Here is a 13,603-nt window from a genome sequence, read left to right as displayed (position 1 = left end):
CAGAGTCTGACAACAGGCAGGAACACATATCCTTGATGGTACAGAGTCTGACAACAGGCAGGAACAAATGTCTATGATGGTACAGAGTCTGACAACAGACAGGAACAAATGTCCTTGATGGTACAGAGTCTGACAACAGACAGGAACACATATCCTTGATGGTACAGAGTCTGACAACAGGCAGGAACAGATGTTTTTGATGGTACAGAGCCTGACAACAGGCAGGAACAAATGTCCTTGATGGTACAGAGTCTGACAACAGGCAGGAACAGATGTCCTTGATGGTACAGAGTCTGACAACAGGCAGGAACACATATCCTTGATGGTACAGGTTACACACTTCCAAATGTTTTCCCATAGACTTCTGTAGTAACGTTAAACTTTTGTTAAAAATAACTAAGCATTCAACAGCTTTAACCTGTACGTGTGTGCACAGCTTGGCCTTAGAGTAGCAATAAAAACATAAAAAAATGACCAGCTTAGCCAGTTCCTTTTCCGAGTACAGGAAGCTAAACACACCACCCCCAGTTTCGCACCAAATGTCACCTACCTACTCATCATGTTGGAAAAGACAGTACTAAATATAGAAAAACATGGTCAGTTTTTATAACTGGATGGATGTACATTTGAAAGACATAAAAATCTTACAGAAAATCCTCCAATCACAGCCTGCAGATATCTCTCGATCTGCACTGAAGGCTCCCTACGAAAACCGCACTGTCCCAACTGGTTCTGATTTGGTGTAGTAGAACCTGTAGACAAATCAGAATACATTTGCACTTGTCAAATCTGTGATTTATGTATTGTATATATATGTAGCTTCTCAGAAAAAAAAAGTGGAAATTGGATTAAACTCTACCACTTGTTCCTATCCAGCATGTCTATATGGCACCAGAATACATAGTTTTGATGCACAGTAAGAGTTGTGAGAGTTTAAGGATGTACACTTCATCAATGTTTTACAAAAGGTATTTCTGTATTAATAAAGAAGTTTCTTCCTCCATGCACTGACCATGGGAGTTAATTCATATTTCATAAAAGAAAGGGGTCAAGGGTCAATTCTATAAATGATTCAGGCTGCATAGATCATATCACCCTAAAATATTTTTTCGACTAAAAAAATTGAACAAATCTTTAAACCTCAAAACCAGTAACAATACATATTTAAAATTGAGTAGTGGTCTGTCGTTTGCCTTCCTTTGCTGACATCATCAGAACATAGCAGAGTCTGCTACATTCATTGAATATGGTTTTGACACTGGTTTTTGATGCGATTGATATTGTTTGAGGTTGCTCGAACTTACACCAACCATTGTTTATATAGTTAAACACTCAAATGGCTGTCAGCATTTGGTAAATCATCTATGGAGGGGCTATCACAAATGTTTGTGATTTCATTTACTCCAAAAATCAAAAGTACAATCACCTACGATATAGGCTGGTGACATAAGTACACATGGAAAGGAATCAGAAAAAAAATCTCAAACTTGGACAGAGAGCATGGAATTCAGGCCAACAATAAGCAAGGGACACATTAAGCAGCTTTAAAGTCATCATATATGTAAGGCTGGATAATGAACTTTACCAGAAAGTAGGAAGTAAAGGGGTGCATTGTTGCCAGCAATCTCAAAGGCTGACCAGTGAACCACACGGCCTATTAAAGCCAAGAAATGGAAATGGACGCTCAAGTAGAAGAAAGCTCTTTGAAACCACAACATGGAAGGAAATTACACTTAACTCTATTGATTTATTTAGTTAAGACTTTAAAATACTCACAGGAAATCAAACATACTTACTGTTTAATGTTTCAAGGTGGCTAAACTTGCTAATTTCAGTTATTTGCCAGTTTCAATGAAACAAAGTTAAAAGTCCATATAATTTTGAAAAAGTACAGCTTACCCTGACATAAATGTAATTCTTTTTATTCACAATTAACAGTGTCATGCAATACCAGCTTAAAATAGTGTTTCTCTCCAATAATTTATGGGTTTATAGGGGAATGAAAGATACAATGCATTTTACTAAACAGGGGAGATAATTTAGTATTGTCGAACACTATCACATTCTTTACAGATGATTTCAGAACCATAATGTTACAATCCAAAAGAGCCAGTGGATATTATTTTCATCTAAGCAGGTTCTGGGACTGGTGTATAGCCCTTACTCTATGCACAGTGAGGCATTAAGGGAGCACTGTCAGAAATGTCTAGTGCATGAGTGTGATCTTATTACAGACTTGATAGTGAGCAACAGAGGGGACTCAAGTGGACTGGGCTTCTTTAATGTACTTAATGTACCTACATGTCCAAGTTCCACAATGTCTACAAGGTAATAGAGCGCAGCGAGGCAAAACAAGGGTTGTCGATCACACACTGCCAACACCGGACTTCGGATCAGCTTCTCTAAATGCCAAATTGGATGTGAAAACTTCTACTTCTTCTGCATGAGTGCACATATACCTCCCCAGTCAACATCAGGCATGCTAACAGCTGAAAAAAAGGGTACAGACAATATCAAATGGCAAACCAGTTTGGATATAACAGCCAGGAGTCAGTTCTTGAGGGGACAAAATAAATATTTGAAAGTCATATGAGTGAAAAATAAGTCTGTTTTAGGAAACTTAATAGAAAAATCTTTCATTCACACAAAAGCACCTAACAGAAAGATATATTGGTATGCTACATTGTTTACTATAAATAAGGGGATTTGTGACATATTCTGCTGTCAGCAGTGTACATGCTTCATACTAAAGATAACGGCATTGCGTAACTTGACTGGCAAGCGATTGACACAAGGCAGAAATTGTTATGGCAGTGGTGACTTTATCCTAATTTGTTGTCAAATTCATCAGTTTCCACAAATTCAGAAGGCAGGAGGAGGGCTTGATGGACAGAGGTATCCTGGGGGGTTCGTGCTGAGTTCGACCACAATACGAAGCAACATTCATTTCCAGGCCATCCAAATGCTCCATTCAACCCAAAATGTCCCCAACTTCACTGTCATTATTTTTACATTTACCTCCAAGGTGTATCCATGGTGAAATATAAACAGGAAAGCATGTAAAGTAGGAATTACTGAAATGTGCACTCGCCCTACAGGTTACACACAACCAAATGTTTTCCATTGACTTCTATAGTAAAGTTATATTTCTTTTAAAAATAACTAAGAATTCAACAGCTATAACCTGTACGTGTGTGCACAGTTTGGCCTTAGAGTAGCAATAAAAACATAAAAAATGACCAGCTTAGCCAGCTCCTTTGCTAAGTAGAGGAAGCTAAACACACCACCCCGAGTTTCGCACCAAATGTCGCCTACTTGAAAATAGCTATGCTTACATAAAGCACAAGTCAACTTGTTGAAAAGGTCAGCACCAAATTAAATATTGAAAAATATGGTCAGTTTTAATTACTGGATGGATGTACATTTAAACAACATAAAAATCTTACACAATATCATCCAATCACAGCCTGCAGATGACTCTCGATCTGCACTGAAGGCTGAAAAACCACACTGTCCCAACCGGTTCTGATTTAGTGTAGTAGAACCTGTAATTACGACCAAGTCATTCATTTATAGTTGTAAGGAAATATCATATTTTGGAGTAGCAGACGCCCCTGAGCACCATACAGTGGTGGACCATGGACTTGTGTGTGCAGAGCCTTCAATTATTCTTAAAACAATGCTATAGCATTATTCAAACTAATTCTTTTTGTGTACTGAGGTGAAAATTAATGAAAATATTAATTACATTATTTCGGTACTAAAATCTGATTTTGTATTTTTTTAAGGTGAGTGAATAAGCCAACTGTAACAGACAGATACAAGAGTTACCTCCCTTTCATTCAAGTAACACAAGCTCCTTCCCAGCGCGTGACACCTTCGTTACACTCTCGGTAACAGAGCTGCGGGAACGTACTATCGCTGTGAGGAGCTTGCAAGTAACAGTTAATTCTCAACACCTATCGAAGTCATTTATCCCGTAATGAGTGAATATTGTAATCTTTTTTTAAATCAATGTTTCTCTTGAAGAAGTTTTTTTGCTCACAAAGTTCACACTCAAAATGATCATGAAGCCACTGTGCAACCTTATCAGTTTCTGACAAACATTGAGAAATTGACAATTGTTGATATATATATAACAGAATAGGTTGATGTTACAGATTCACAATCTCTCAGTAATAAACCATTACTAAAATGAAAATTGGCACAATCAAATAAATTGACAATTTTTGATATATATATAACAGACTGTGCACTAAATAAAACACACTTATATACATTAAATAGAGCATGGGGTGGGGGTGTGGGTGGGGTGGGGTGGGAAGATTATTACAATCACCCTATCTGCCCCACCCCAACCCCCATGAATCATTGCTGTACAATATTTCATACAAGCCCACTGTACTTTACATTAATTAAAACATAAATTGAGTTACTTGTTGTAACACATTGTTTCGTTATGTGTTTTGTTGTATTCGAGAATGATGCATAACTTAAGGATCACAGGAGGCGTCTGCTTGATGTTGGTTTTACTCCGGAAGTCGGTACATGGAAATCACGTGATGTCCCATTGACATATTTGGGGACGTGATGCACGAGATGAATATTACATATCGTAACATCTCCCTTTTTTTAGAAAACAATTAAAGTCAATGAGATAATAGGGAGTGTGAAACTGTTCACATTAAAGTCACTGTTCCTACTAAAGTCACTGTTGAAATAAAGAAACATATGCCTGTAAAAAAGATTAAAGTCCATGAAATCAAATTGATGTGCACCCAGCACTTAATAGATACACAAAATTAAAGTCATGTTCACACTTTCATGTTAAAGTCTTTCAAGTGTGCAGGTGGTCTTGAAACTCTACCACTTCTCGTGATTCTCGGTGATGAGTTGTTGTTACTTGTTGTTGTCACCAATGGCTGTGTCTGTGACTGTTTAACTTTCTTGGGAGACGGTTGTTTCAGTGGCTGGTCTGTACCTGGCTCTGGTGCTTGTATAATTGCTGGTGCTTGAGCATGTTGAGATGCTGGTTCTGGTTCATGAGGTGTAAATGGTACTGGTCTCAAGTGACGTCTATTTCTCCTTAGTGTTTGACCATCATCAAGGTTAACTTCATATGATCTGATGTTAACTTGTTTGTTTACTGTGCCTTTTTTCCATTCATGATCACCTAGTCTGATTGGTTGAATGCGCACTTGGTCGCCTTCATACAATGGCAACAGGTCTTTTGCATGTCTGTTGAAATACTTCACTTGACTCTCTACTTTCTTCCTCTTTTCAGATTTGACTGTTGGACAAACAGCTGGTTGGAGTAACTGTTTGGTCGTAGGTAGTAGAGTCTTGGTGCGGCGATTGAACAGGCGCTGTGCAGGGGATGTAGACATTCCTTCAGTTGGTGTGTTGCGGATGTCTAACAAGGCTAGATAAGGGTCAGAACCTGCTTTTGAGCATTTCTTGATTAGTCTCTTGGCTGACTTTACTGCAGACTCGACTTTACCATTCGACTGTGGGAAGGCTGGTGAGCTTGTTATGTGAGTAAACTCATACTTGTTGGCGAGATCAGCAAAGTCCTGAGAATTGAACGGTGGACCATTGTCTGAGATTATGGTATCCGGTATTCCGTGTCTAGCCAAATGACTTTTGAGTTTCTGGATCACTTGTTTTCCTGTTTTGTCAGTGATCATATCTACTTCAAAGAAATCACTGAAGTAGTCAACTAGGATTACATAGTCTTTCTGATTACAGTTGAACAAATCAATACCTAGCTTTGACCAGGGTCTGTCTGGAGTGTCATAAGGAATCAGAGGTTCCTTGGCTTGCTTGGAATCATAGATCTGGCAAACTTCACATTTGGATATGAAGTCTTTGATTTCAGCATTCATGTTAGGCCAATAAACACATTCACGGGCCCTTCGCCTGGTTGATTCTATGCCAGTGTGAGCATTATGTAGACGTTTGAGAATGTCAGATCGTAATGCTATTGGAACAACACATCTGTTTCCACGAAACAGAATTCCATCTTGAACACTAAGTTCATCCCTCACATGGAAATATGGTGTTGCAAGATTAGGTATGTCACTCTTTGTCTCGGGCCATCCTACTTGTACCATCTTGGCTACAACCTGGAGGGTTTCATCCAGAGCGGTGGCACGTTGGATTTCAGTGAGTCTTTCATTAGACACAGGCAGGTAGTCTAACATGTGGATTTGTTCTGTTTCCATCTCCACATCCACAGCTTCTTCTGTCTCTGTCATGTATGCACGAGACAGGCTGTCGGCAAGATACATTTCCTTGCCTTTCTTGTATGTGATGGTATAGTCATACTTCTGCAAGGCGAGAAGCATGCGTTGAAGACGCTTGGGAGCTGTGACCAGAGGTTTCTTGTGTATAGTCTCTAAAGGCTTATGGTCACTTTCGACTTGTACTTTGCGTCCATAGAGATACTGGTGGAATCTAGTGAATCCAAACAGGATGCTCAGGAGCTCTTTCTCAATTTGAGCATAGTTTCTTTCTGTGGGAGTAAGAGCTCTGCTAGCGTATGCTACTGGTTGTCCACCTTGAAGTAGAGTAGCTCCAAGTCCTGTTTCTGATGCGTCACTTTGAAGAGAGACTTCTTCATGACTGTTGAAGTACTTGAGAACAGGCGCTTGAGTGACAGCTCGCTTGATAGAGTCGAAAGCAGCATCATGTTCGTGTGTCCAATTCCAAAGGATTCCTTTCTTTGTCAATTGTCGTATGGGTTCGCACAGATCTGACAAGTCTCTGAGGAACTTGGATAGATATGTAACCATCCCGATCACACGTTGGACACCTTGAACATCTGTAGGTGTAGGCATTTGAAGGATTGCTTTCACTTTTCTAGGGTCAGGTTTGAGTCCATGATCTGTTAGAAGATGACCAATGTAAGAGACTTCTGACCTTTTCAGATCAAGTTTGTCTGAGTTGAGTCGAATACCTTTCTCTCGGCATCGTATCATGAATTGCACAAACCGTTTGTCATGGTTTGCTATTCCTTCTTCCTTGGTAGAGCCTTCACCAATGATCAATATATCATCTGCTATCCTGAATACTCCAGGCAGATCTTGGAGAAGCTGATCGATTCTCTGCTGGAATATCTCTGGTGCAGGGGAAACACCAAAAGGAAGTCTGAGCCACCGATAGCGTCCAAACGGCGTTCCAAAGGTTGTGAGATAACTAGAGTCCTCATCAAGTACGATATGCCAGAAACCATCTTTCAAGTCACATTTAGAGAACACCTTGGCTTCTGCAATATCTGGCAGTATATCTTCCATTACAGGCAATGGATAGTGACATCTTTTGAGAGCTTTATTGAGAGGTTTAGGATCTATGCATAGGCGTAGACGTCCTGAGGGCTTCTTAACGATCAAGAGACTAGAGACCCAGTCTATAGGTGTATCAACTGGAGTAATTACACCACGTTTTTCTAGACGTTCGAGTTCTGTCTTGAGGTCTTGCTTGAGAGCATGTGGAATTCTCCTGAGTGGCTGTTTGACAGGCGTTATACTTGGATCAATTTCTAGCTTTTGAGTTCCTTCAAAAGTTCCAAGTTCATCGCTAAAGATGTCTGGGTATGTCTTCAGTATGTCCTCTTTTGTAAGACCAGTTGAGGATGTGACTTTCTCAGACGGAGGTTTCTCTTCAGAAACTTCATGAATATTTTCGTGGAGCACTTTGATAAAGTTCATTTGTTGAGCAGAACGGGATCCAATCAGTGGTGTTCTGTCCTCAGCAATCACAACAAACTTGCCATGATACTTTTTAGAGTTCTTTGGATTGTGTAAATGGAGATTAGCAGTTCCCATTGTAGTAAGCTTGGACCCATTGTACATCTTCAGGTTAACCGACGTTTCCTGCATGTCAGTATCCTCTGGGAGATACTTTTTACAGATAACATTACGAGTAGCCCCGCAATCTACCTGAAATCGTACTGGTTGAGAGTTCACTTCAAGTGTTGTGAAGATTTTAGTAGGGTATTGTCCTACAACACAGTTGACAGATTCTTCACAGGTATCTATAGTCATCAGTTCCTCTGTAGGATCAATATCAGATTCATCACATTGATCATCGACTCTGTGTACTCGGGAGGAATGTTTCTTCTTACTCTTGCACACGGAGGCATAGTGTGAAAATCTACCACAGTTACTGCATTTGACACCACATGCTGGGCAATGCTCTCGTTGAGGTGGGTGACGTTTACCACAATATTTACAGTTCCACATGAGAGTTTTCTGTTGTGAGTCATTTACTGGCTTACTATGTTTACTTTTGTCTGGGGGTTGACGTCTGCATGGAGTTTTAGATTTCTTGCGAACAGCATGGATATCCTCTTGGGCACTTGACATTGCTTTTACTTGAGCCATGGTTGATTCAGTTGCTCTGCATATATCTATACATCTCTTCAAAGTCAGCTTAGGTTCTTGCAATAGTTTTCTACGTGTTGCATTATCTCTCAGACCACACACAATTCGGTCTCTGATGAGTTCATCATGTAACGTTTTGAAATCACAAGATGCAGCCAATGTTCTGAGAGTGTTTGTGTAGGTATCTACAGATTCACCTTCCACTTGTGATCTTTGGTTGAAGATGTATCTTTCATATATGACGTTAGTTTCACCTAGACAGTGCCTTTCCATGAGAGTTAACACTGTATCCATGTTCTCCTTGTCCTCCTCAGACTCATAAGGTAAGCCATTATAGATATCAAGAGCTTCTGGACCTATGTAGGTTATGAATGAAGCAAGTCTGTATTTATGGTCATTTGCATCAATTCTGGCCATAACTTCAAAAGAGTCCCAGATTTGTCTCCATCTTTTCCAGTTCTGTGCAAGATTTCCCTTTAATTCAAGTCTTGGAGGTGGGGGAATATTGCCTTGAAATGTAGCTTGAGTAACAGGTTGTGCTTGCTCTTCAGCCATAGTGATGATAAAAGTTGTCAGAATTTTTTTCTTCCTAAAAGTTCATAAAACTGCTTCAAAATTACTCATTTGCTTTTTGTATCGTAACGCACATCACATCATAATTGATCCTCCTAACTACGTTAAACAATGTTCTTTAGTGATAATAAACATGTTTTAGTCACAAACACGTGATTGACAATGTAAACAAATTGAAATGGTTCACCCGGACAAAGTTTGTTGTTAAACTTTAAACACATATCACAGTTTGTCATCGCGAAATTTACAGTGCACAAAATAACCCAATGTCATAAATATATTCTCCTTTACAACATACTTACATATACTGCTTCAAATTGCGAGGATTGTAGCTTGATTGTTAAAAAAATACTGTAGTAAATTCGATCGTGTTTGTCCGAAGGGAAGTAACTGCGTAGTTATGTAAAAACTGCATACCGTTAATAGAAATGGGGTGGGGTCCGATTTAATTTTTTTTTTTATATATTGTCCCTTATAAATTAAATCTAAAACACACTGGAAATTATAAAAAATGATTGCAGAAGAGAATACACCTATTTAAAACCGCGTATTCGAATGTTTGGCAAGGAAATATTTAACAGTTTATTTGTTATACTCCATAAATGAACCCACCCTATAATAGAACCTAAGTGAAACTTGTTGTCATGGAAACATAAACAATAAAACTTTCTAAAAGTGCTAAATATCAAAAGGCACCAGTTCAGTATGTGTCTGGTAAACATGCAAGGTTTTGTAAGAAATTATTTAACGGTTTTTGAGTTATGCTCCGGAAACGATTTCGGGGCGCACACACACACGCACGCACGCACGCACACACACGCACACATGTACACACACACACACGCAGACACGCACGCACACACACGCACACATGTACACACACACACACGCAGACACGCGCGCGCACACACACACACTCACATGGACGGAACCCATTTGTATATCCCCCGCCAAATTCGTTGGGGCGGGGGATAAAAATACCAGTTTATGAAATACGCACGCAACCTTTACCCTAGTTTGTGATGTACGCTGATTTTTCCGCTTTCTGCGTTAATCAAGGAGTTAAGAGATGGGATTCGGAACCGACCCTCCGAGGTGTGGTAAACTAGCTTTGAGAATAAGTGCAGGAGGAGTTACCTCCTCTTGCCATGAGAATTGCTGAGAGATCATTATATGGTCTGTGCCGTGAGCAAGAAAAAAGAATGTCGAGTGAAAGATATGAATGGACTAACCTGCAGATGCATGTGCCTAACAGTCCTGACCTGCGATGGAGATGCGACAAGACCGAGCGAGCACGCGTGTGTGTGGTGATGACTGCCACAAGATTCAATGACCATGTGATGGAGGCAAACACCTTTTCCATTCGTGAACTCGCTTGTGATTGGTGCTTGCTGCTTGCTTCCGGGTTACGGAAATGGGCGAGCGGTGCCGAATGGCCGAACAGTGTGTTTCGGTGGTGGGCTAGCCTTGCTCCAAGGCTGTAATGAACTTTGTCTGCTGATAAGTTCAAGGATTTTATAAAAACAATTCTATCGCAACGATCGGCGAGTCTACAAGGAGTTGTAATCAAAACGGCCTCGATAGGTAAAGTCAAAACGGTCACAACTAAAAAGTAATAACGGTCACACAGAAAATATAGAAGACAAACTCAAGTTTGCATTAATTTGTTTTACAGAAAAAGAGAACACATGTGAAGATAGATTTAAAGAAATTAAGAGTCCCAAAAGAGTAGAAGAAGTGTTATAATATTTGTGACTTGTTTCAAAAGAGTGTTGATGCTGCATTTAACGGCAAAAACGTCTCAACGCCAAAAAAACAAATACACAACACACATGCAGAAAATATAAATGACAATGAGAGTGCCCTTTGAAAATACATACCAGAGACAGACTTGGTGCCTCTAGGGTTTGGTGTTGACGTCTTGAGTGATGGATTGCAATGATGTGCCACGTGGAAGTGCGTGGGCCATGGTTTTGTGCCATGTCGTCTTTGTATAGCCATGTGGGTCCGGGAAAGCGGAGTCGACAAATGGAATGGGTGGCGTTATGACAACTTCCGGGTCAATATTACTTGGGTCATCGGCCAAGAGAAAACATAAAAAGAGAGTTCATCTTTGAATGTCTAGGGTTTCTGCTTAGTTTCCAACAATGTTGTATTTCTTTGCCTCAGGATTTGGAAAGCTGGCATTACCACATAGGTACCATTGGACAGCGGACCCTATTAATTTTCCTAGTTTTACCTCAACGTGTGACCCGTGAAGATTCAGGGGTAGAATAGTACTTCAGCAACCCATTCTTGTCGTAAAAGGCGACTAATGGGATCGGGTGGTCAGGCTCGCTGACTTGGTTGATGCATGTCATCGATCCCAATTGCGTGGATCGATGCTCATGATATTAATCACTAATTGTCTAGTCCAGACTCGATTATTTACAGACCGCCGTCATTTAGCTGGAATGCGGCGTAAAACAACAAACAAACCAACCAACCTCAACATGTTGGAAGGTTTGGACCAGACAATCCAGTTATTGATATCATGAGCCTCGATCCACGCAGTTTGGATCGATGACATGCATCAACCAAGTCAGCGAGCCTGACAACCCGATCCCGTTGGTCGCCTCTCACGACAAGCATTGACGCCTTTTAGGGCAAGCATGGGTTGACCTATTCTCTACCGGATTTTCACGTATACAGGTCTGTATCCTAAATATCCTAATTAAAACACAGTGATATGTTCGCGAAAGGAATAGGACATAGTAAATTTAATTGTTGCTAGGCTATGGGAACAAATATACAAATTGTGGCTTGTCCATTTGTGTCCACTGGTGTTGGGAAAAGACTTGCTGCAGAGTTTACTCTGTGGGATGATACAGTGAGTTGCGGATGTCTTCAAATCTCCTTGTGATTTTGCGACAGATAAAAGGGACACAATTCAGCCAGTGCTTGCATGATCTACATGTTTTTGTCGGCGCTCACCTTGTTTGTTCAATAAAAAAGCACATTCACGATACTATTTGTGTAGGTATATGTCTATAGAAAGTAGTAAAACGTAGCCCAATGGACTTTGACGTCACAGACGTCTTGAAACGTATGACGTCAGAACTGGCGATGATGACGTCATACCACCTGTACTTGGCCTTGGTTCTGTGACTGCTGTCAGTGACGCATTGTGTGGTCAAATTGTAGCTGGATTCGGCCAGAAATTGATGAAATTCAGAGGAGGTTTTCTGCCAAAAGCATCAACGTGTGTGACTAGATTTGGAATTGAAGAAATGTCATAATTGAACTCCTAATTGACATGTATTATACCGCCACGGAATGCCTTTTTAAAAGAGTCGCAGAAAGAAAAAGAGTTGTATTATTTACGTTGATCATTTAAACTATCTACAAAGTCACGTGACCGCAGCCATACTGCTACGAGGCACAGGAACTCGACATTCATGACCAACTCCTGTTATTCCGAGACAAGCCGAATAGCAGGTTACTGAAAGGGGCGAGTGGTGACAAATGAGGAACTCGATATTGGTAAGTAAATATAAATATATACCCCCTACTCAGGCCTGTTTGGCTCCATTCGACACCACTCGCCCTTTTCCGGCTTGTCCCGGGATAACACGAGTTGGTCACGAATGGTTTGACTCGGAAAACGAAGGCCTATGAGGCATAACAAGGTCATTTTCAAACTTATTGTTGGTTTCCTACTTTCACTGTGAGAAAGTTATATTTTCTGAGCAAAAAAGAAAGAAAGTTTTTTTCTGCGTGTACACTTCCCTTTTAAGTGAACTTGCCCTAGGATGTGACCAAATAGATTTGGTTGACGTGATGGATGTGTGTCATCATACCCGGCTTCATGGCTGACGATTGCTCACAATATCAATCAATGGTTTGTCTGGTCCAGACTTATTTATTTTCTTGCTGCCATCACATTGTTTGAATATTGGAGTGCATTGTTAAACAACAAGCATTATACGCGTATCTAAGTCATAGTTCAGTAAGCCTATTCTGGTATGAGAACTTATGGGGTAGACTGCAGTATTTGGGTCCTCAAACCGGAACGAACGTTTTTAAGTTTGCCTTCCTTGGTGTACTGATGAATCCGAGGACCTTAACATATTCTAATATTTTCCCACCGAAAACCTGGGAAAATAATTTTTCCAAAAGTTTGATCTCCAACAGTAATTAGAACTCAACCCGGATTTTTCTGACAAAATAGACACTAAATGATTAAGAACTCAAGGCTAAATGCCTCTTCATGACACGCCCACACAGGCTTTCATTGGTCAAAGGAAAACGACAACAATGTTTTCATATGTTTAATGACATCACATGAGGCCTGTTGATAATAAATGAGTGAGTGAGTATTGTTTTACGCAGCTTTTAGCAATATTCCACCAATATCACGGCGGGGGACACCAGAAATGGGCTTCACACATTGTACCCATGTCGGAAATCGAACCCGGGTCTTCGGCGTGACGAGCGAACGCTTTAACCACTAGGCTACCCGACCGCCCCTGATAATAAATGAACACAAAAGTCATGTTTACTTTCTTTAAATGTCAATGGTTACCTTTTTCTCACCCTTGAAAATAACCACACTTTTAACACATTCGGGTATTGAGAGAACAATGCTAGAGGTATTTTCAACAGAG

The 13,603-nt window shown here is 40.3% G+C and overlaps 2 protein-coding genes across 2 annotated transcripts in view; both read right to left on the bottom strand.

The window, feature by feature from the left end:
- Positions 1–9,348, bottom strand: part of LOC125379319 — a 47,004-nt gene extending 37,656 nt beyond the window's left edge. The window contains exon 1 of the mRNA XM_048395621.1: positions 9,260–9,348. The gene's annotated coding sequence lies outside the window, so the exon portion shown is untranslated. The remainder of the gene's footprint in view (positions 1–9,259) is intronic.
- Positions 4,815–8,939, bottom strand: LOC124128012 (uncharacterized protein K02A2.6-like). The gene has a single exon (XM_046491429.2). It carries the CDS (start codon positions 8,937–8,939, stop codon positions 4,815–4,817), a length of 4,125 nt encoding a protein of 1,374 aa, XP_046347385.2.
- Positions 9,349–13,603: the final 4,255 nt, after the last annotated feature.

Source organism: Haliotis rufescens, unplaced genomic scaffold (assembly GCF_023055435.1).
Source record: "Haliotis rufescens isolate VD_foot unplaced genomic scaffold, xgHalRufe1.0.p SCAF_14, whole genome shotgun sequence".
Taxonomy (NCBI): Eukaryota; Metazoa; Mollusca; class Gastropoda; order Lepetellida; family Haliotidae; genus Haliotis; species Haliotis rufescens.
The sequence above is the reverse complement of the archived record's forward strand: the minus strand, read 5'-3'. Positions and strand labels throughout refer to the sequence as shown.